The 23,179-nt window shown below is 44.7% G+C and overlaps 1 protein-coding gene across 1 annotated transcript in view; it reads right to left on the bottom strand.

Annotated features, from left to right (window-relative positions):
- Window positions 1–23,179, bottom strand: part of LOC144823032 (protein argonaute-3) — a 1,185,091-nt gene that overhangs the window by 25,309 nt on the left and 1,136,603 nt on the right. Inside the window, exon 18 of the mRNA XM_078681169.1 lies at window positions 21,203–21,402. Coding sequence (XP_078537295.1) covers window positions 21,203–21,402 — 200 coding nt within the window. The remainder of the gene's footprint in view (window positions 1–21,202; window positions 21,403–23,179) is intronic.

Raw genomic sequence — 23,179 nt, 5'->3', positions numbered from 1 at the left:
AGACAGTGATTTTGTCACACTGTCACCTCACTAATTTTTAACCTGACGTTCAGGCAAACGCCATTAAAGTTTATTTGTTTGCTTGTTCAGCCATTTTATACACATCACTTTATTTTTTGCACTGCACATATCAGTCACACCATCCACATGAACAACATCGGTGACTAGACCATGGCTGAGTGATGCAATGCCAAAATACGTCTGGGCACTTGCACACAAACCAAGGTCTAGGAGTCCTACATGATGAGGCTCCGCCATTTGGGTGGTCTGATAGGACTTTAACAGCTTTTGTTGATAGTTAGTTTAATCACTCTCTCTGTGCAATTCTTCCAGTGCTAGCGTATCTTTCTCTGAACTTTCCGACTTACAGGTTTCTTGTTGTTTGTACATTCACACTGGGGGTATTTACCTGGTTTGTCGTTAAATAATTTCCCTCTGACCCTCCCCTACGAGTAGTTGTTATAATGTTTGGGAGACTACCTCTTCCAGAACCTTTCTTGTGCTTTCTTTGCATTTTTCTCTTAGCTTCTGAGGAATGGAAGGAAGTAGACCTGGAAAAGGGTCTTGATCATTGGGGACTTCGCTTGTCCTCACAGGCCTGGGCCAAAAACAGTTTGGCCCCTCTTTCTTTTATTGCCTTTGGATGCATACTAAGTTACAAACAAACAAGGGAACCCAAAGGTGCATAGGAACTATGGGAATAAGCTATATTACAGGAAAGGCGGGTCCATACAAAAAGCATACTGAATTTAGAATACACACAATTGTTATCAACACAAATGTCACAATATCATATTTAGAAAATTATCTTTAATGCATAATCAGACAAGTTACTTACTTTCGGGAACACCTTATCTGGTAGAGAGATAATCAAGCCGTAGATTCCTTACCTGTGAACTTCCAGGCTGATCTGGAAGATTTTTCTTAGAAGTACCCCTGTAGATGGCGTCGGTCGACTCCGCGTGACGTTGTATGGCTTAGAGTTTGTCTTCGTGACGTCAGTGTCGTCTATATAGGCACCACCTCAATGTGCTGACTTCAGTACTGTTCACAACTTTCCATGCCAGAAGCACGGAGCCATGAAGTTAACTAGCAGTGGTGTGTTTAAACAACTAGGGCCCTGAAGGCGAACAGCGTTGACATGAAGAACTGATCCGCAGTGCGGGGAGGATGGGTGGGTCTGTAAGGAATCTGCGGCTACATTATGTCTTTAGCAGATAAGGCGTTACCGAAGGTAAGCAACTTGTCCATCCAGTAGAGGCGTCTAGCCGCTTATTCCTTACCTGTGAACAGATACCCAAGCAATACCATCCCCAGAGGAGGGTCGGCGGAAAACGTTTTAAACCAGAGAGTCCTGTAGAACTGAACGGCTAAAGAGGCCCTTCCTACAGACCAGATTGTCCAGGCAATAATTCTTTGCAAATGTGTGCAGGATGCCCACGTAGCCGCCTGGCAGATGTCAAGAACCGGGACACCATGCAGGAGTGCCGTGGTGGCTGCCTTAGCTCTGGTGGAAGGAGCTCAGAGGGTCCAGACGGTGGAGAAGTTCCTCTCCCTTATAAGGAAGCGGAGGAGCACAGAAGGTGGGCAAGGTGACAGATTGACCTAGGTGGAAAGGTGTTACAACTTTCAGCAAAAAAGAAGCCCTAGTGCGAAGCACTACCTTGTCTGGAAATACAGTCAGGTAAGGAGGCTGATAGGAAAGCGCCTGCAACTCGCTCACCTTCATGGCAGAGATTATTGCCACTAAAAAGGCTTTGTTAATGGTGAGCAGCTTGGAGGGGACAATTTGCAGTGGCTCGAATGGTGCACACATTACATAAGTGAGGACCAAGTTAAGGTTCCACTGGGCATGATAAAGGGTGAGGGGGGAAAGAGATGTTTAAGCCCCTTCAGAAATCTATTTACAGCGTGAATAGTGACAGTTAATCTGGCAACTGTAAAAAGGCAGACAGGGCCGAAAGGTAACCCGTCAGAGTGCCCAAAGCAGAGCCCTGCTGGGCTAGAGATAGCATGAAAAGAAAAATGTCAGAGAGGGAGGCAGACAAAGGGTCGATAGACTGTTCCGAACAATTTTTACAAAACGTTTGCCATCTGCAGGCATATATTGACTTAGTGGAGGGACACCTGGCTGTCAAAATAACTTCGCACACTTCGGGAGGAAGGCTGAAAGCTGTCAACTTTCGGCGCTAAATCTCTACGCAAGGAGGCGGAGGGTTGACAGGTTCAGGTGGAGAAACGTCTGCTGCTGCGACAGAAGATCCTCCCTAAGGGGCAGCATGATTGAAGGATTGATGCTCATCTGCAGAAGCTCGGGAAACCAAACTCTCCTTGCCCAGTCTGAAGCCATAAGAATGACTTGTGCCCGGTTGCTCTGATCTTCTTGAGCACGCTGGACAGGAGTGGTATGGGCATAAAGGAGGCCTGAGTTCCACTCGATACTAAAAGCGCTGCCAAGCAAGAGCCGCCCTGGAAACTCCAAATCGCAAAACTGCTGCTGACATTGCGCTTTCTCGACAGAGGCAAACAGATCTAACCAAGGCTCTCTCCACTGGTGAAAGAGACCTTGCACCACCTCTGGATGGAGTCGCCACTCGTGATCAGCAAGGCACCGGTGGCTGAGTTTGTCCGCCCTGGTATTCAGGGAACTGGCTAGGTGTTAAACCACCAGGGATATTCCCTGCTGTTCCAGTCAAATCGAAAGATGTAGGGCCTCTTGACAGAGGGTCCATGACTCCACTCCGTTTAATGCAGTATCACATGGCGGTGGTGTTGTCCGTGAACACCTGAACGAGCCTTCCCTTGAGGGATGGTTGGAAGAATTTCAGTGCCAATTGGATCGCACAGAGCCCCAACTAGTTGATATAGAGCCCGGCTTCCGCCGGAGACCAGAGTCCTCTGATCTCCACCTCCCCCAGATGGACGCCCCATCCCAGAAGTGACGCATTTCTCACCAATGTGCGATCTGGTTGGAGAAGGGAGAAGGGTCTGCCTCTGACCCAAATGGGGTTTGTCAACCACCACAGCAGATCTTTCGCAGTTCCCTCCGAAATCTGAGCCAGGTCGGTGAGATTTCCCTGATGCTGCGCACATTGGAACGTTAGGTCCCACTGCAGAGCCCGCATGTGCCATCTGGCATAAGTCACCAGCAGGATGCAGGAGGCCATGAGGTCTAGCAGCCTCAGAGTCATTGTCACTGAAACGCCGCTCTGGAGGATAGGCCCGAAATTGCACCGTGTCTAGAACGGCTCCGATGAAAGGGAGCATCTGAGGGGGAGTCCGGTGTGACTTTGGTACGTTGATAGTGAACCCAAATAAATGTAGGAGGTTCGCTGCAGTGTGGAGGTGGGAGATTAGTGCCTGGGACGAGACCGCCTTCAACAGCCAGTCATCGAGATAGGGGGAAGACTGGAACATCTGATCGGCGCAGATGAGCTGCGACCACCGCCATCACCTTTGTGTACACCCAGGGGCACTGGTGAGGCCAAAGGGGAGAACCATAAACAGCAGGTAGCAGCAGTGGACAGGCAGGACAGGGATATGGAAATAGGCGTCCTATAAGTCCAGCGCTACCATCCAGTCTGCCGGGTCCAGAGCAGAGAGGACCGGAGCAAGGGTGAGCATCTTGAACTTCTCTGTTTTGAGGAAGTAGTTGAGGGTTCTGAGGTCGAGGATAGGACGAAGGCCTTCTTTGGAACCAGAAAATAGCGGGATTAACAGCCACAGCCTATTTCTGGCCCATGAAACTCTCTATAGCTCCCTTGGCAAAGAGAGTTTTTTACTTCTTCGCGGTGGAGGGCAAGGTGATCCTCGGTCAGCCAATCATAAGCTGGGGGCATGGACGGAGGAGTAGTCTTGTAGGGGAGGAAATAGCCCCTTCAGACTATTTGCAATACCCATATGTCCGAGGTGATGACCCGCCATTGATGGAGGTGATGGCAAATCGTGCCACCAGCTAGACGTGTATGATCCGGAGGGATCGGACTAGGAAGGTTTTGCAGTGGAGGAGGGGATTGTGGCTTGGCTCGACTTCTGGCCACCCCATCCTTGGGGTCGGGGTGAACAGCGTCTTCGGCAACGCAGAGGTTGCTGAACTTGCGGGCCATCTGGCTGGAGTAGGGTTGGCACAGTTGGAAGCCCCTTCCGTAGCCATGAAAGGAGCAAAAAGCAGACACAGGCCGGGAAGGTGTGGTGAGGCCTAAGGACTTGGCCGTAGCCCGCGACTCCTTGAAATGCTCAAGCGCTGCATCTGTTTTGTCTCCAAGGAGGCAAAGGGCATGACCATAACATTTGCTTGTACATCTCGTGTAAATCCAGATATCCTCAGCCAGGCGTGGCGCCGTATGGCCACTGTCGAGGAAATCGATCTGTCTAGCGAGTCTGTTGTGTCCAAGCCACAGCAAATGGTGAACTTCGCTGCATCTCTCCTACATTCTAAATATCTTGGGAGACCAGAATCCAGTTCTCCTGTGACACCCTGGGCAGCACCTGCGCAACCATATCCCATATTGAATGAGAATAAATGCCCTAGAGGCATGCGGTGTTCACCGACCGCAATGCTAGGCTGGTGGAAGAGAACATCTTCTTTCTCAAACTTTCTAGCCTTTTGGATTCCCTGTTTGGGGGTGCGGAAGAGAACAAGCCATGGGAAGTGGAAGCTTGGACTACCAAGCTTTGTGGGGTTGGTGGTGAGGAAAGCTGGGTCGCCCGGTGCAGGGCAATGGCAGCATGATATCGTTCTGTTCACAGGAGCCCCTGTGCTACACTTGGACGAGGTGCCCAGATGAACGTCTGTCAAGGCCTCATTGAAGGGCAGCAAGGGTTCCGAGGCAGAGACACCAGGCTGCAGGACCTCTGTCAAGACGTCAGTCTTGACTACCACCATAGGAAGCTGCAGGTCCAAAGTCTCTACAGCCCTACGAACCACCGTAGCAAATGATGTCCCCTCCTCTGTAGCCAGATTAGGGGGAAACAGCATGCGAGAATCTGGAGAGGTGTCCAGGCTGTTGGCATCAACCAGTTCCTCTTAATATTCCAGGTCTTGAGGTTGCAGGATTTCCAAGGGATCCTGCTGCCCCTCCCAATCCTCATCATCCATTTCTAACCCTTCAAATTAGGACAGGTTGAATGGCATGGAGCCGTATGGCTGCATCAGCGTCGGTCTCGGTGTCGGTGGGCGCCCGACTGGCTCCATGTCGCTCTGAATGACGACAGGCGAGGTGCCGCCGGTGAACACCGGCAACGCAGAAGACCTTGGTGTCGGACGCAGAGCCGGGGAAGGTCGCGTCAGTGATATGACCGGTGCTGGTCCAGTCCTGGTGCTGGAGGCGCGGAACTCCCAGAGTCTTCTTCATCCAAACCTGCAGGGCTTGAAGGCGCGCCGGCAGGATCTGGCTGCCCAAATATAGCACACATGGCGTCATAAAATTCCTTCAACTGGACTTCGCTCCTGGTCCCAGAAAGGAAGGGAAACACGGAGCCGACCCAGGCATCTGGGCCCTCGAATGCTGAGTGAGGTTCCTCCGTCTTGTCGGGCAACGGATAGGGCGAAGTCGAAGCACGCTTCAATTTCTTGTGGTGCCTCTTAACTGATCGAGACGACTTCGACCCTCCGGAGCGGTGCTCGGACCTTCCTCTCTACCGGAAGAAGGAATGTTATCGACAAGGCGAACTCCGTGGTGCCGAATGACAGGTCACAATCAGCTTTAGGGACTGCTCCCTCAAAGGCTTCGGCATCCTGGCTCGGCAGATAGAGCACGACTTAGCGTCATGGTCGCACTCCAGGCACCAGAGACATACTAGGTGGGGGTCCGTGACCGACATGGTGCGGTGACAGAAGCTGCACGGCTTGAACCCCCAGGTCTTCCTGCCAGACATTCCTACACACCAAAAGGAGGCCACAAAAAATGGGAAAAAGTCTGTCAAAAATTGACAGGGGTAGCTCGCTTCGACGTATCTGTGGTGGCTGGCGGGTAAAGAAAAGAACTGAAGTCAGCGTCCCAGAGTGGTAGTTATATTGACGACGCAGATGTCATAACGATGAACATGATGCTGACGACGTCACATGGAGTTGACTGACGATACTTACCAGCACACACAGGTACTGCTATCAAAATCTTCTGGATCCAACCTGACGCCTGGAAACTACAAAGGTAAGGCATCTCCAGCTATATGCCTCTATCAGGTGAAACAAAACAAGTACTGTAATAAGTCGGTCATCTTGATTTGCATGTAAACATTTTAGCCTCTACTGTAAGCATCCATATTAAAATGGCAGCGACCATAATAAACAACACAAATATGTCGGTTTAGACAGGAGACAGACAGAGACATGATGCTAATGCTTATAGGCATGTCTAAACTTCACACTAACAGAAAGAAATAGCAAGCAAGCATTTGGTGAAACAAAAGAGATTCAATTGGGCCCTGTCACAGTGTTCATTGCAATGATTTCTCCACAATGAGATACAGGCCAAATCCATAGAATATTTTCAGATTAGTTTGTAGGGATGCTTGGGTAGACCAATCTTATCATTCAGCCGTCCAGGTAAGAAAACACATGGTGACTCTAGAAGGGATTTAAAGTTTGTCGGACAAGATACTTTATGCTGGTAGGTAAAATCTGTCAGTGAGGGACAGAAAAAAGAAATATTGACCCCTGCAACCAGGAAAAAAAACGAATTGGGTGTAGGTGTCATACATTTTTTGATTCTATTACAGGACAGGAGGCTTCGGATTATGCTTCTCTTTCTTATATTTGCCACTCACAGCAGCCAATGAAAACGTTTTGAATGCAAATAAAAACTACATTTCCAATGATGCTTGTACATACATCACATCCTGTATAGCCCCATAAGAGCTGCTGTATCCTGTGTCTCCTCCTCTTTCTTTGCTGCTCACGCAGACAGTTAAGTGCTCAGAACATTTTGCTGTGACTTATGTCTTAATTGACTGTTGGATTGTCTTTCATGATATTACCAGTGTTTTTAATGCTATGTTAAATACTTTGCGCTTATATCGCGCTATGTTTGAGCAAGTAGAGGCTTTTGTACTAAGAGTTTTTATTTGTTGCCTTGGCTACAATGGCCGTTCTTCTCTGGAGTCAGCGCCCGCGGGCGCTATTGATTGGTCTTCTGCTTAATGTGACGGAGTGGTTCCCGCTGGGAGCGGTGTACTGAGTGAAAGCTTTGCTGGATTACCGGTGCGGCCTCTCCGGCCAAGTTCCACGTCCCCTCGATGGTCTGAGGGCATGGTCGAGTTTTTTCTCGCGGGGAGCGGCGTACGGGTGTGGCGCCCTTTCCCGCAGCAGAGTCTCCACGTGGTGTGCTCGGTTGGCCCGTTCGGGCGCAGCTTCAGTCCCTGCTGGCCGCGGTATGCCGCCGGCGTCATGGCTCGCTTAAGCAACAATCACATTGTGTGGCTCACGACGTTAACCACTTGGTTTGGGAACCTAAATTGGAACGGAGTTCAAGCCTCTGAGGTGTCTAAATGAAATCAATTCATTTCTTTGGCAGGCGCGTTGCCTTGATTGGCTCCTTCTGGGACTGAGAGCACGGCGGTGTTACGTTGCACTTTTATTTCAGATAGGAGACGGATATTTAAGATGTTTAACTTTGCGGGGGCCTTAACAGGCTTATTTATTCTCCCGCTGATATTCACATGCCGCGCTGCCCTCGATAGCCTCGCTCCCCATTTCAGGGTCTTCAGACTTCATCAGCTTTGCGAATATTGGTGCATTAAGCTTAGCTTAACGGTTACGTGGGAAGACTGGCGTCCCAAAGGTCCCCGGCTCGATACTGGCTAGGCGCCAATATTTCAGAGGAACTGTAAACACTTTAAGTGGCTTCGGGGCAGGGCTGTTGCCTCTTCTCCTGTGGTGCAGGGTTCGATCCCAGGTTCTCCGGACCATGGTTTTTTCCGATTATCAAATGGTGATTAATATTTTAATTTATGTATTCGTGTTCTGCCTACATTTAAGTTTCATACTCTCCAGGTGTCTGTTTTTATTGGTTATACTGGAGTGCATTAGTGCGCTTGGTAACATTTTGGTTTCACCCAAAGAAACAGCTTACACATCGCTCCTGCGGGAGTGGAGGGGTCGCTCTGCTTATGCCGGCGACATTGATCCTCATGGACGGCCTGGCCTCGGCCGCAAACTAAACCAAATGCTCTCTCTGGAGCTGAAATGCGGCGATAGCCTTGCGCCATGATGGAATGGGTAACTGGTTTGTGTCTTGAATTTTGCTCCTAGATTAGGTTTCAATGATTCTGTTTCCACCTTGCACAAGTTTCCTGTCACTTCCATAGGGTTGTTTGAAGTTTCAAAGTTTCAAAGTTTCAAAGTTTATTATTATTATGTTTTGGCTCTCACTGAGGGCCACATAAAAAAAAATTAAACATACCAAAATACTGTAATAACAGATAAAAAAGCAAATATATAAGCATACATAGTTAACAATAAATAAACAAAATACTACAGTTATCAGCTCTAGAGTGAATCATGGCGACATTTCAGTAATCTCAATAAATATTTAAGAATCCTTTAAAAAATTTAAAAATTCTACAACAAAATAATTCATTGGGAGGGCAGTAAAGTGCATGAATAAACAATTTGGCATTTAAGATTCCCAATTGTAGACAAATAGGTTTAATCCACTTAACTCGCAAAGAACGTAAAGCAGGGCAAGCAAACAAAACGTGGTTACGATCTTGAACAGCGACATCACAAAGGTTACATATCGTGGGACTCCCGTGCCATTTTGCTAAAAGTATATTAAGTGGGAGTAGGTCATGACGTAGGAGATACCATAACCTACGTACTCCATGAGGAATATTCCAGCTCAAATATTGCTGGGCCAACTTGGGGGTATATGTCTCTAGGAGAGGTTTCCTGGCACATAATCTGGGTTGGGCAAGAGTATCCAGCTTAAAACATAACTCACATGAAGCTCTTTTTAATAAATTTTTAAGTTCAGAAGAATTGAGTAAGAAAAGGGTACTCTCATCCAACTCCAGCAAGGCCACAGCTTTCCTAAAATTTTTTAGTAAAGAGGAAAAATCATTAAGATTACCCAGTAACTCCTTTTTAACAAGCTCTCTTAGAGTACCAGGTTTTCCTCTAGCCAAACATGCTACCCATCTTACTAGGGCCACCAATCCCTGTGTCCAACAGCTTCGGAGCCCAAATTCTAGTCTGCATGACGAGGTAGAACATGCATTACTAAGTGATGTAATTTTTCGAAGGACCCGTCCTTCCATTTTTTGAAGGAATCCCCAATGTTTCAGCCCCACTAGTTCTATTCCATATAAAAGAGTAGCTGGGACTTTGGCTTTAAAAACTTCCAAAAAAAGTGAGAAGTGTCTCTTCCCAGTAGCGTTATATAACGAACATAGCCCCATTCCATGAGACAATGCTTTACGGGAATTATGTTCGATATGGGGAGTCTCACTAAGATTCGCTGATATTATTTTGCCTAAAAAAGGGTACGTTTTAACAACATCGAGTCTTTGCCCCCCTATTGACCACTTATAATTGCTCGATCTGCATTTTCTCTTACCAAAAATACACATAATTTTACTTTTTGATGTGTTAATTTTCATATGGTGTGCTACAGCAAATTCATTCAATGCAGACAGGCGATTAGATAAACCCTTCGGGGTCAAATCCAAAACAAGGATATCGTCTGCATACATTAAAATAGATATAGCAGCTCCTCCAATTTTCGGTGCCACTCCTTCACACGATGAAATAAAAATTGGGAGGTCAGCCATATATAAGGAAAATAATATCGGTGCCAATATGCATCCTTGTTTAAGGCCATTTTGGGAGGGAATTAATGAAGTAAGACCCTCTTCACCACCTTGTAGCACTTTACACCATGTGTTCGTATGTAGAGAACGAACCAATGCAAGTAAGTATCCTGGCATTCCCAATGCCGCCAATTTTCTCCACAGCGATGGACGATCCACTTTGTCAAACGCCGTGGAGAAGTCAATAAATGCGGCATATAGGCCACCATCACGGATGCATACATACTTGTCACTGATCACCTGCAACATTGTCAGATTATCGAGCGTTCCATGTTCTTCACGGAAACCTGTTTGTTCCATTGGTAAAATCTTATTAGTTTCTGCCCATTCCACAATAAGCATTAAAACACATTTCGCGAAGATTTTTCCTATGGCATCTAGCAAAGCTATTAGACGGTAATTAGATGGCAACTCCCGATCCCCCTTTTTAAATATGGGGATTAATATACTACCCCTCCAGGATTCAGGAACAGTTCTTGTCATAAAGCAGGCCTGAAATATAGGGAGAAGAATCCTACTCCAAGTAGCGATATCCTGTTTGATGATTGTCATGGGGAGTTCGTCTGGGCCCATGGCTCCAGTAGAGCGCATACTCTTTATTACCGTAGCTATTGTTTTTTCTGTAGGGAGATTACTATTTTGAATATCATTTATTTCCACCAAACCTATATCCTCCATTACCTCAGTTGGAGCATATAGCGCAGTTACAAATAGTGTCCAAACTTTTTCACTGATGGCAATAGGACGGGGTGTTACTACAGTACCACAACCTTTCCTTATTATAGACCAGAATTCTCTGGATCGATTAAAGGTTATTGCTTCCCTCAAGTTAATCCACAGTAGATCTTCCTTTTCTCTTTTCAATTTGAGTCTCAATCTAGCTCTTCTACGCTTTAATAATGCCAATAGAGATTCATTTTCCTCTGTTCTATTGAGATATTGTTTCCTGATTAATGCATTTATCTCCCTATTCAGGAAAAATAGAGGACTCGGTGAGAAGTGTGGCCTATTGGCAATTCGCTTTTTCTTAGCGAATCCAATAACTTTTTTAATAAGGTTTTCAAATTGTAAGAATTCTATACCCTCCCACTGTTCAAGTTCCAGTAAAGTATGGGCCAGGAGGCTTTGTATATCCTTCATGGTAGTAGGTCCCCAAAAGCATCTACCCGACCTACAATCAATAGAGAGATCTTTATGCTTTAAGGACCAAGAGTTGTTTTCAGAAGGGGTTAGCGAAAGAGCCAATTTAATTATTTTGTGATCACTCAGAATAGAATGAGTGATCACCATATCCATAATCAGATGGAATGACTCAAAATCCGTAATGGCGTAATCCAAGATAGACTCACCCCTGTATGAGCCATGTGTATACTGGGCAGGACTATCCGAGGGCATTCTACCATTAATAATAAGCCCTTCTAGGAGGCTTAGTTCCTCCAAGAGAATCTTACCTCTTTTATTAGATTTTATTTTAGGAGGCCAAGCCATTTGAGGTATATTATACATTTCTTCCTTAGACTTATTTCTAAACTTAACTAGGGTAGTGTTAGATAGTTTACTATTTAGATCTCCAACCATTAGTATATAAGGGGGATGTTCAACCTCCAATAGCTTTGCTACATAGGAAAACATTCGTTTCATAACTACATTAAAACATTCCTCAGGGGGAATGTATGCGTTTAAAATAACAAACGAGGACCGCGCTCCAACTTTGCCCAGATTAGTGAAGGTTATAGATTGAAAGAGATTGCTAGTATCAGAATAATGTGTATATTGCCATTGGAGAGAGGTGGATAACAAACAAGCAATTCCACCTTTCGCATGGCCTTTTTTTGAAGGTTTTGCAGGCGCCTCTAAAACAAAAAACTCTTTCCCTACATAGGGGAGACTTTTACACCACGTTTCCTGCAGGCATATTACATCAACATTTAGAGTATATAGAAAGTCAAACTTCTCAGGGGAATTGAACATACCAGCAGCATTCCAGGAGACAATTTTTAAATTCTTGTTAAAGATGTTGGAAAAGTCGTGGGGTGTTCGCGGAATTACTAGATAGAGCCCCCGGTAACCAATTCCACATCTGATTGTCTTCTATTAGAGGAACGTCTGTATTTTCAGGCAATGGCAGGGCCTGAGATACCATTCTTTTGCCCTTTGAGACCCAGATTTTTAGATCTTTATTACCAAGGTAATGATCATCCTGTATAGGTACTGGATTAATTATATTATCTCTATTGGCAATAGATAGTGCCCTGTTGTAATAGGGCAATACGTCAATTCCTCTGCATTGGAAGAATTCCGCCTGTTGTAGAACAAGATTAGTAATTATTTTTGAATAGAAAATTACTCTTGTTCGTTGTCCAATACTGGATTTTATTGGAAAAACCAGGTCAATATCGTTTGACAAAATCAATTTTAAATTATTAGTCTCTTTGAAGCAATTAAGGAGCCAAGACCTATTCATTTTTACGTCTTGATCAAACAACGGAAGGAAATCCAATATTAGTGTATCCACACAATGCACTACACCTTTTACTGGTTGAATATCTAGGGTACTAGCACTGATTGGTTGAGGCCGGAAAGTGGATGCAGTTGGATTTAATACTTTTACCACTTGCAACGGAATCCCCATACCCTCAGCCGGCATAAGTAAGGATTCTGGCGCTTGTAGCACATGAGGTGAAATCACCACCTTTGTACTGCTCCTAACCATATTATCCTTCAATGAGACATTAATTGCATCGCTCACCACCTTAATATTGGTGGTATTCAACAATGGATTTTCCCCATTACCTGACTCCTCTCGTGCTTCAAGACTTATGTTTTGAAAAATAATTTGCCTTGGCCTTTTCTTCTTATATTTACGTAGTAACTTCCTATTTTTTCCTTTTGTTTTTTCTTTTCTAGTTTTAATCTGAGCCGGCAATCCATCCCTGCCCTTTTTTTCATGAGTAAAGATGGGAAAAAGATCATTTTCGATCGTTTGCACCACCTCTACCAAGCTATCATCTTTGACAGTAAGCTTTGACAATTTACTCTGTCCAGAGACAGATAAGGCAGGGGTCTTAAGGGGTATGTGGATGTCTGCCTTAACGTTTAACTTCATAGGAATATTGCCCTGCACAGAATTAGTACGGTTTGATGGAGTCCGAACTGCAGGTTTGGTAGGGGATAATATAATGTTTTCAACTACAGGTTCAGAGGGGGGTAATGAAACATTAGCAGCCTTTTTAGTCAACATTTCCTTCAATATCTCAGACACAGATGATAAAATACAATCTGAACTCACAGCAAATTTACCAAGGAGCAACAATATAGAAGACAGTATTTGTTCAAGCGCTATTAGAGATTCAGAGATTGGTTTCTCATTTTTTGGGTAGCTAGATTGAACAAAAGAACAAATCCCAGATAAGTTTAATTGGGGAGACTTCAATTCACTGTGCGTTAAGAAATCCTCTTGAGATTTGTTTGATGGGGTGCTGCTATATAGAAGCATTCCAGATGGAGTTGCTCTAATTGGAGTTTTGCTGTCCATAGCCTGGGCAAAGGGTTTCTTATCCAGGTATCGACCACAAAGTTCGAGATCGATACTAGTGGAGATGGATGTAGCAGCAAAGTCTTCACCTTCCTTTTCTCTTTCAATGAAAGTATTATGATCATGAGCCGAGGAGTTAATTTCCATCATTTGAGGGATAGAAGATTGATTTAGCACGACAGTGTTTAAATCCGTTACTAACTTGGTTTGTGGTTGTGAATGAGGCGATAGACCAGAGTTTACAATTATTGGGTCTCTTACGAGTTTATTTCCAGATTTTTCCCAGATATGTTCCAGCTGCATCTGGCCTTTCACTAACACACTACTTTCTGATTTTTTCCTCAGGCGTGCAGATTCAGATATAACATCTACTTTATCTCTTAACACTTTCCCGGATCGTAATTTCTTTGTAGACATAATACTTCTTTAAGGGACAGTCCTTGTGCTTAATGGGCAGTCAAAAATATTACAACACACAATTTAAAGATAAAAGTACTAGAATACCGGAAGAAGCCAATAGTTCACTGTAGCAGATAACAGAGTTGATTGTCAGCAGATCATCCGTATGCTTATGTTAAAATGATTGCTGCAATTTCAAAGCAGCAGAGAAGCGCAAACAACGTAAAATATAAAACTAAAATAACAGGGCCCAGCCCGGCCTACCTCGGCCACTGAGGGCCACAGAGGGCCCGCCCTTTGCTCCGGGCGTCCCGCTCGCGGGAGGTCAGGAAACACAAGAGCTACTGCAGGCAGCAAAGAAAGTCTATTCAGCGGTCAACAGCCAGGAATTACCGCGTCAGGAGTCACCCACTCGACCGGGGTGACTGTTGATTTATGCGCCTCCTGGCGCGCAACTGACGCGAGTAGCGTCGCGAAGGCTCTTGGGGGATGTAGTCTTTACCCCACCGCGCTCCACTCGGCGGCCTCACCCTGGGATGTGTAAAGGGTCGGGCGGCGGGAGGCGGGAGGTCAGGAAACACAAGAGCTACTGCAGGCAGCAAAGAAAGTCTATTCAGCGGTCAACAGCCAGGAATTACCGCGTCAGGAGTCACCCACTCGACCGGGGTGACTGTTGATTTATGCGCCTCCTGGCGCGCAACTGACGCGAGTAGCGTCGCGAAGGCTCTTGGGGGATGTAGTCTTTACCCCACCGCGCTCCACTCGGCGGCCTCACCCTGGGATGTGTAAAGGGTCGGGCGGCGGGAGGCGGGAGGTCAGGAAACACAAGAGCTACTGCAGGCAGCAAAGAAAGTCTATTCAGCGGTCAACAGCCAGGAATTACCGCGTCAGGAGTCACTGTTTCTGTTCTGTCATCATAGCCCTTCATCTTTAGCTGACGATTTGTTATAGAAAAAGTGACCAGCCTTTATACATAGGCAAACATTACATCCTTCTTGGAAAGTGGAAGTTTGTATCCCAGTATCACAGGACGAAAGAAAATCTCTCGGCACAGTCCCGCTCTATCTTTTAAGAAGGAGCGTGATTCCAAATCCCAAATATGGCGGTTGTTTGAATTATTGCGCGGTCTCGCGCTTTCTCCGCCAAAGGCTTTCCCTAGTAGCCGAGTGCGGTTATGGAGTCATAACGCTCCGGTGTGCGTAACCCTCTTGGGCACAATTATGGGCTTGATTTTGGGCACATTGGCCTACGCACGTCGCAGGCGTCCCCTGTTTGTTTTGTTTGAGGTCTCAGTGCCTCCTGCTTTACCTGAGCAGATTTCCTGGTAGCCTCCAGGTTTAACAATAGGCTGGCCCTCGGAGTGCGCACACGCTCCTTGTATTTTACTAAGACTCCGACGCCCTTTGGGCTGGTATATGACTACAGCTTTGCTGAGGAGCTGATACATTATTCATTTCTCTGTTTTAGTGTGCACAGGGTTGGCTCCCCCTTGACTCCTCCGTTGAGCTGTGCTTTGCACTACCATATATATTGTATATGGATGTCCCTTGGGGATGATGTTGGTATACATATATATATATATATATATATATATATATATATATATATTGGAGGATGACAACTATCGATAGGAGCGCAAGAGCCTCCTGAACTACTTATGTTGACATCCAGGTTCTTCCCGTTCCTGTGTGATCAACAGGGCCTCGTGTATGACGTTACCTAACTCAGGGTGACAGAGCTTGATTGACGCCCACTTCGTTCTGCTACCACAATTCTTTAAGCATGAGTTTTTTTTTTTTGTGTCTATTTACTTATTATTTTTTCCGTCGTTTTTCCGCAGCTTTTGGCATATAGCGTTCAGGAGAGAGAGGTATACCTCCTTAGCCTATATGACAGTAAAGGATTGTTCCACCCGGTTTTCCTGGTATTTCCGGCGACTGGTCGCAACTTTAGGGCAGGGTGGACTCCTATTTTGAGATCCCCATGCCCCTTGGGTCGGCGGAGGCCGGCCCGGTTCCTGCTTTACCTTACAATTTTCCCTTTTCTCATGAAGTAGCACTCCTGTAGATCACGGCTGATGCCTTTATGGCTCTCCAGGGAGGTACGGTCCGCAGATTCATCGTTGCCGTTTAGCAAGCACGGGTCTGGGTTTGACACATGGCGATGTGGTAAGTACAGTTTTCCCTAGGTGGTACCGAATTTGCTTTATTTACGATCAGTTTTCTGGTATCTGCATTACTTTCTGGTATCTACATTACTTTCCTGGATTTTTTCGAACGCGCAGAGGGCGTTCTTTTCGTGTTTCTGGGTCCTTCCTTTCCGTACAGACGTTTCGGCGTTAGAGGGTCGCTTTGTTGTTATGTAGGCCATTTCTCTACTTTGGAATTATTTACCAATAATGTACGAGGACTTCGGTAACGTTCACCTTATAGCGTCCTTTTTGACAGTTTTCTGCGGCTCTTTCTAAGTTCAGAGCAGGTTGCTGAACTTGAGTCGAATTTTTTCTTTCGAATTCTTTTTGGTGGCGTAAATATTCCAAACCGGATTAATTCTCGTGATTTCCTTTTATTACTAGACATATAATAGTATTTCGACTGGACATTGAATATTGTCAGGCTGTGTTACGAGTCATTTCACCTTCGGGTGTTACTATGGCGAAGCATGCCCGCGTTTTACAGGTACAGTATGTAATCTAGGAAGTTACTCTGTCAGCAAGGTCTGAACTGCATGTGGTCAGGGCCTGTTCCCACGAAGGCGAGATATGCACTTTATGGGTGTTTCTTCACATGCCTCATGGCTTACAACGATGATTCTCGGATTTAATATCTGAGGTTTTCGCGTATATGTTCATACGATTGTTGATGATTATTGTCATGTTACATGTGAGTATGAGGCTTTTACAGCCGATGGTTGAGGGCCTTGTGCCCACAAAAGGGTGTTAGAACCTATTGTGAGACGCAGTTTGCTCAAGTACAATACTTATCATTCTTGTTTGCTACTTCACATTGTTGTGCAAGTTTTAATTCTTCTGATGGGGTTTCTCAGATTCTATTTAAGCAGTATAGTATGTACCGGTGGGAGATTTAAGACTGTAATTGTGTTGATAAGCGTTAAACTAGCATAATCCGAAGCCTCCGGTCCTGTAATAGAATCAAAAATTAGCTAGCATTCGCGCCAAGAATTTTCAATTCTATTAAGGACACGGAGGCGAGGATTATCCCACCCGGTTTATTACAGTATTGGTAATAATTGCCCACCCACATGTACTTGATATTCTGTATCAGCAGAAGTTACGGGTTTTTTCCTGTCTCATTCCTTTCAGCTTCGAGTAAAGAAGAAGGAACAGGTGTTCTTCTGGCTTAGAAGACGTGATCTTTCCAGTTGACGATGGTTCTCCATGTTGAATGATGTTTATTGAGGCTCATATTCCGTGAAAAGGACTGGATTTATTAATGCTGGTTCTCCATGTTGAAGGATGTTTATTGAGACTCATATTCTGTGAAATGGACTGAATTTATTAATGTGTGGACTGTATATGTTCGAGCAAAGAAAGAGGAGGAGACACAGGATACAGCAGCTCTTATGGGGCTATACAGGATGTGATGTATGTACAAGCATCATGGGAAATGTAGTTTTTATTTGCATACAAAACGTTTTCATTGGCTGCTGTGAGTGGCAAATATAAGAAAGAGAAGCATAATCCTCGCCTCCGTGTCCTTAATAGAATTGAAAATTCTTGGCGCGAATGCTAGCTAATTTTTGATTTTTCAGCAACAAATTCCCGCAATGGGATTTTGTTTTAAAAAACAAAAACATTGTCAAAGTTTAGTTGATGGCCATCAAAATCGAGTCTGTCCACCAAACTATTTGTATCTTGACAGGAAATACCACAATGGCAGTTCCTATCAAACCACAGATATCATTGCTAGGCAAGTGGCGATCTCTACATATTGTGGATCGTAGTCCGTAAGGATGGCGGACGTAATGTCCTCTGCCACCCTGATGGACGAATACTGTCAGCTAAACTCTAGATCTGGCCCAGTGTCTTCTGAGGTAGGTCTCCACTGGATACATACGTTTTAAGAAGTTTATTGGGGCAGACTTGAGACAAAATTGTTCGCTTCATTGGTAATAGCAACCACCCACTTTGAAATTAACACCCCTTCACAGAAGAGAGATCTCCTGCAGTGAAACCACGTGAACAACAATATTTATAGGTATTTGTTCAGTTGTCGTAGGTTCAGGATTGGCCGCCAAACTTCTTCCTGTTTAGAAAACACCTTGAGTAAAAACTCTGCCATACTGGGATTTGGAAAAAGGTGCAAGGGCCCCTTTTATTTACCGGAGAACAGATAGCTTGCACCAGACATAGATGCTGATGCGTGGTCCTGCACAGTAAGCTGCTGGGGGTCTCTGAGTGAATACGTAGTGAAGCATTTGTAAAATCTGCAACAGATCGAGGATCCATTTATAGTCATGGAACACAACTTGAGGAAGAAAGCAAACGTTTCTCACCTTTCCACAGGTCCTGTACTTGCTGTCACATGGACTGCCTTACCACCTATTTGGTGTGCTATTTGTTTTGAATAGACCAGAGCAGTTGGAGCTCAGTAATTCTGCTGAGAATAGAACTAGCCAAGGGGTTGCTGCTGTGCCTGATAGGGCTGGCAGTGGTACATCTAATACACTCCGTGCTTGATAAGAGGGTTGCTCTCTACCTCTAGAACCCTGAAAAAGCTTTTTACACCTCTACTGAAGTAATGCCAGCAACCATACTGTATCCATGCATGTTTTAATATTCTGGAAAGGGTCATTGACAAATTTTGAATTTCCATCAAGTGGCATGCCCAGGATTCTGCTCTGAAGCTCTGGTCTGAATTACATACATAGTAGTAGTCAGGTTTGCTGGTGCAGTACCTCTGCTCCTGCTAGTTGCCTAAAACGTTTGTGGCAACAACCATGGTGGAATTAGTTATGGCTGAGAACGCCCTCTATCCTTCCCACAGAATTGTTTTAGCCTCAACTTGTAAGTCCTCCTATAAAGAGGTCCGGTAACGGTGCGATTTACCATCAGGTTTGTCTACTGTATCTTCTAGCAGTCTCTAGTGAGTTGGCTCCCCTGACTAACATCGGTGCAATAAAGGAGACTCTCTTTCCATTATTACTCAGGCATTTCCCCTCCCATGCCACAGGTGCAGTGCATGAAGAGTAGGGTTCTGAGACCTTCTTTATGTTGCTTACTCAATTACTTAATGTGCTTGAAGTGTCCAATGAGGTATGCAGATGTGCTATGCAGAGCTTTGTCAAGGCACCCTGCCACAGCTGTTACTGTTGCTGATGCCTGCATGACTTTCCAGCACCCTTAGCATATGTGATTCATAACAGGAATGGCTCTGATAGATTTTTCCAGATGAATCTCTAACATTGCACAGGAAGCAATTCATCTCCCTGCTGGAGACAGGAAGATCAAGTCACTTCAATGCTGTCTTTGTCAGGAAGTCAAAACCCACTATGTCATCAAGTTGTGAGTCAGAGAGTTGTGAGGGGAAGAGGCAGAGGTTGGCACAATATAGTTAATTTGGCGCCAATTCAAATGTGAAGTCCTTTTTGACCTCACATTCTTCCTGTTCTTCGTGTGTGATATCGCCTTGTTCTAAAAGTTGGACAGTTCCCTTGGACGTCAGAGGTTGAAATGGATAAAGTACCAGTGGCTGTCGCTGTTACAGCTGTGCCATCTATGATTGTGGCAGATGCACTTTGGGTGGCAATGGTGGCTGAATCAACTGCGCTAGCATTAGAGTTGATTGTTTAGGTGGTATGGGCAAGGATAGAGCAAGTAGCTACTAGGCCCATGACAATACCTTTGCTTAATGAGGTGTGCTTATTTAGGACTCTGACAATACCTGTTTCCTGAAATTAAGGAAACCTTTGAGATCTTTGAAGAATGTTGTCAATTACGCTATCATCTTGGCGGTGGTAGAACTGATATATATATATATATTTTTTTGCAGAGTTTTATATAGCGCGAACTAGATCCGAACCGAATCAGGTATCAGAGCACTTTACATAGCACCAGTTACGTTACATGAGGACGGAAACACATTCATTTTAGGCACGGGGACATTAAGTGATTTGCCCAGAATCACAGGAGGTTTTGGCGTTGTTACCGAGACTCGAACCCAGATCCCCAGGTCCGAGGTCGAGCGCCCTAGCCGTTAGGCCAACTCCTCTCCCCTGAGAGATGGCATATCTGGAGTGTACACAGGCTGAAGACCAATGGACCTCAGAGTAAGTGTTGGCAATAACAAAGACATGCTGTCCATTACACCAGATTATTGGTGGTCTAGATGTCAAAAGCTGAAACCTCTCGGTCACACCAACCACGTCTATGGACAGACTGTGACCTTAGGCAATTTTCTTCTCAGCTTTTTTCTGCACTTTTGTGGGAGCTTCTTGGATGTTAAGGAACTCTCTTACCATGAAGTAGCTTTGTGCTCTATAGGCTCTCTTTTTAGAGCACCTTTGGCACATGGTGAGCACTGCTATTAGATCCATTTCCTAATGATGGGATATTCTTTGCATTGGACTTCTACATCCAAAGCAAAATGTGATCTTCCTGGTCTTTCAAGACTTTCTTTGATGAAACCTTTCTGTAAATTTGTAAGTCAATGGCCCTAAGAGATTGGTGTAAATAATAAAATCAGTGCTTATAAGGGTCTTTAGCATGAATGCTCAGTATTCCACAACATCCAAAAGGGCTAAAGAGGCATTGTCCCAAGACTCTGACATGGAAGATGTAGATTGTCCACACTCCTGAGATAACTATATCAGAACGCTGCCCCAAAAGGATGGATATTCAAGAGCTCCACTGTAGAAATATAACCAGTCAATTATATGAATATAATGGGGTAGCGCGTAAAGAGACACCCTTCACACAACACAAGCAGTGGAATTTGAAGTAGTGTGGCCTCTGGGGGCATGGTGTTTATTGGGCTCTCAACTGTTTGGCTAAAGGGTGATTATACTACTAAGGTGACAAAGTTTAATACTTCAATTAGCATTACACTACTATTTTAAAGTTACTTTAAACTGTGGGACTACCAGCTTGAAGACTGGGAATGATTCAAGCATGCGAGTCTATGAAAGTTCCATTGCTGGGGGAAAATGTACTTACCTGTAACACCAGTTCAATGTAAAGGGTATTAGTAATAAATACATAAACACTGAACCATACCACATATGGGCAGGACAATTCAATGTTTATGAATATTAATGAACATCCCTTTATAGAGAACTTCCCCCATTTAAATTGTAAACAGAGATTTAACAATAAAATAGTCAATGAAAATAAAGAAATAGGATGGGAGCAGTCAAATGTAGCTAACCAGAGTATTTTTCATAGTACATGGGACTATTGGAAAAAATAATTCAGTGCATCATTCAATTGTATCTTCTTACCTGTCATGTTCTTTGTCCACAAGATGATACCTTGCTCGGAATGCAACAAGATGGGCATAGTAGGCTGGTGCAGGTATTGACACAGAGCGAGTGCAGCGTACATAAGTGTGACAAAGCTGATACGTCAAGAGCTGAAGCTCATCCGCAGTAAAACAGTTATCATCCCACAAAACATGGTAGTGTGAAGGACGGCTTGTACCCTAGTAAGAACGTAAAGGTAAGTCAATTTAATATGCCACCAAGAATTTGTGAATGCAATCCAATAAATTGTGCTCCAATCCTAACAAAGGTAGTCAATGCCACTATCAATACATTAGTGACATCACACTTGTGGCTAAAGGCTGTAATAGTGTCACTCACAAAAAAGGAAAAATTTAGGAAAAATAAATATTCATTTGTAATCTTTTTGGAGCTTGTGGTGTTGTAGGGTCACCTGCTGCCATGTAGTGTTGAACTTGGAGCATCAAAACGTTTTTTTCTTCAAAGAAGGGGTTTCAGTTTTGATGCGACTCATGATACCTCACCTGAAATCCACAATGCATCAGTATACAGATTCTGCCTCAAATTCTTTTCCCTCAACACCAAGTGTACATGTATGTGTGGAGTGGCAAATAATTATAAGGCCTCTGCACTGGGAAAAGAACAGCCAGATGTTAAAATAAGCAGAAACATAGTAAGGTTATAGCAGAAGAAAAGCTGCTTTCCAGGAGAGAAACTTTAGAAGACAGGGATGATGTCGCAGAAAGGGCACACCTATAAGCAGTGGTGGCTGGCATGTATGGAGAGTGGCGGGGCAGGTGGGACAAAAAAAAAAGTAAATAAAAAAGTTAAAAAATATTTACACGTACATTCCTGGTGCGACGTCATCCTCACTCAGGTCTTATACAGTCAGGCAGGCAGGCTCCAACGTGGGACCCAGGAATCTGCAGTAACCAATCTTGGCACTGCACTCATGCAGCATCAAAGAAGAGCCAAGATTGGAGCAAGTGGTCTCCTTCGGCAGAGCCGTGGACACTGGATCCCTATGATGTCTCTAACCCAGCTTTCTCAGACAGCTGGGTTAGAGAGGTGTTAGCAGCAGCAGAACCCCCTCCAGGCCCCCCCCCCCATCTTGACGGTCAGCTCAGAACAGGGTTTTGAAAATTAAAATGGTAATAAATTAACTCTATGACTGTTGTATTTTTGAAACTCTGGGGGCAATTTGATTAGTTGGGTGACGGAGGACCTGACCCTGCCTATAAGCCCAGAAAGGAAAATAGCAGAGTGCCAGGAGAGGACAGGGCTAAGCCTTGGAGGGATTACTTTTTTATGACTTACCATAAAAGGCAGAATAACAGGAACTTTGAAAACAGATTGATGTTCTCTATTCTAGAGGAATGCTGCTGTTGCCGACAGGTGCACCCATACGGAAATGTAAGCTGGCCCCTCTTTTTGTAGGTGTAGTAGGTCGCAGACACTCTATTGGACTGTGACTGCTAAGGGTTGTAGGTTGTGATTCGAACGATAAAGAACCAAGTGTTTCCATTTGGCTACATAACATGCCTGTGTAGTAGGTTTTGTGGCTTGTTTATAATTTGTGTTCATTCTTCCAGGATTTGCAAAAACCCAAATTATAATACCTAGGATGACAAATCATCCAGATGGCGGACCTGAGATTTGGATGCTATAACTGGCCTCAATACTGTCAGAGCACGTCTCCGCACAGCTGTAGGTTTACGTGTGGGTGAACGGATATCTCTGACAGAAGAGAGTACCAGGGCAGCCAGGACCATGTAGGGACAATAAGATTGAGTGTCATTTGTGCCAGACACATTCCGTTTATTATGTAAGGAATTGATGGCATGAGAGAAAAAAGAGAATGCCAATATTTTGGACGAACTTATCCTAAGGGCATTGACCAGGGACTTTCAGTGTGGGTACCTGGAGGCAAATTTCAAGCATTTAGCATTTTTGTTGGTGAACAGATCCACTGTTGGG

The sequence above is a fragment of the Lissotriton helveticus genome, chromosome 3_1, assembly GCF_964261635.1.
Source record: "Lissotriton helveticus chromosome 3_1, aLisHel1.1, whole genome shotgun sequence".
Lineage (NCBI taxonomy): Eukaryota > Metazoa > Chordata > Amphibia > Caudata > Salamandridae > Lissotriton > Lissotriton helveticus.
The sequence above is the reverse complement of the archived record's forward strand: the minus strand, read 5'-3'. Positions and strand labels throughout refer to the sequence as shown.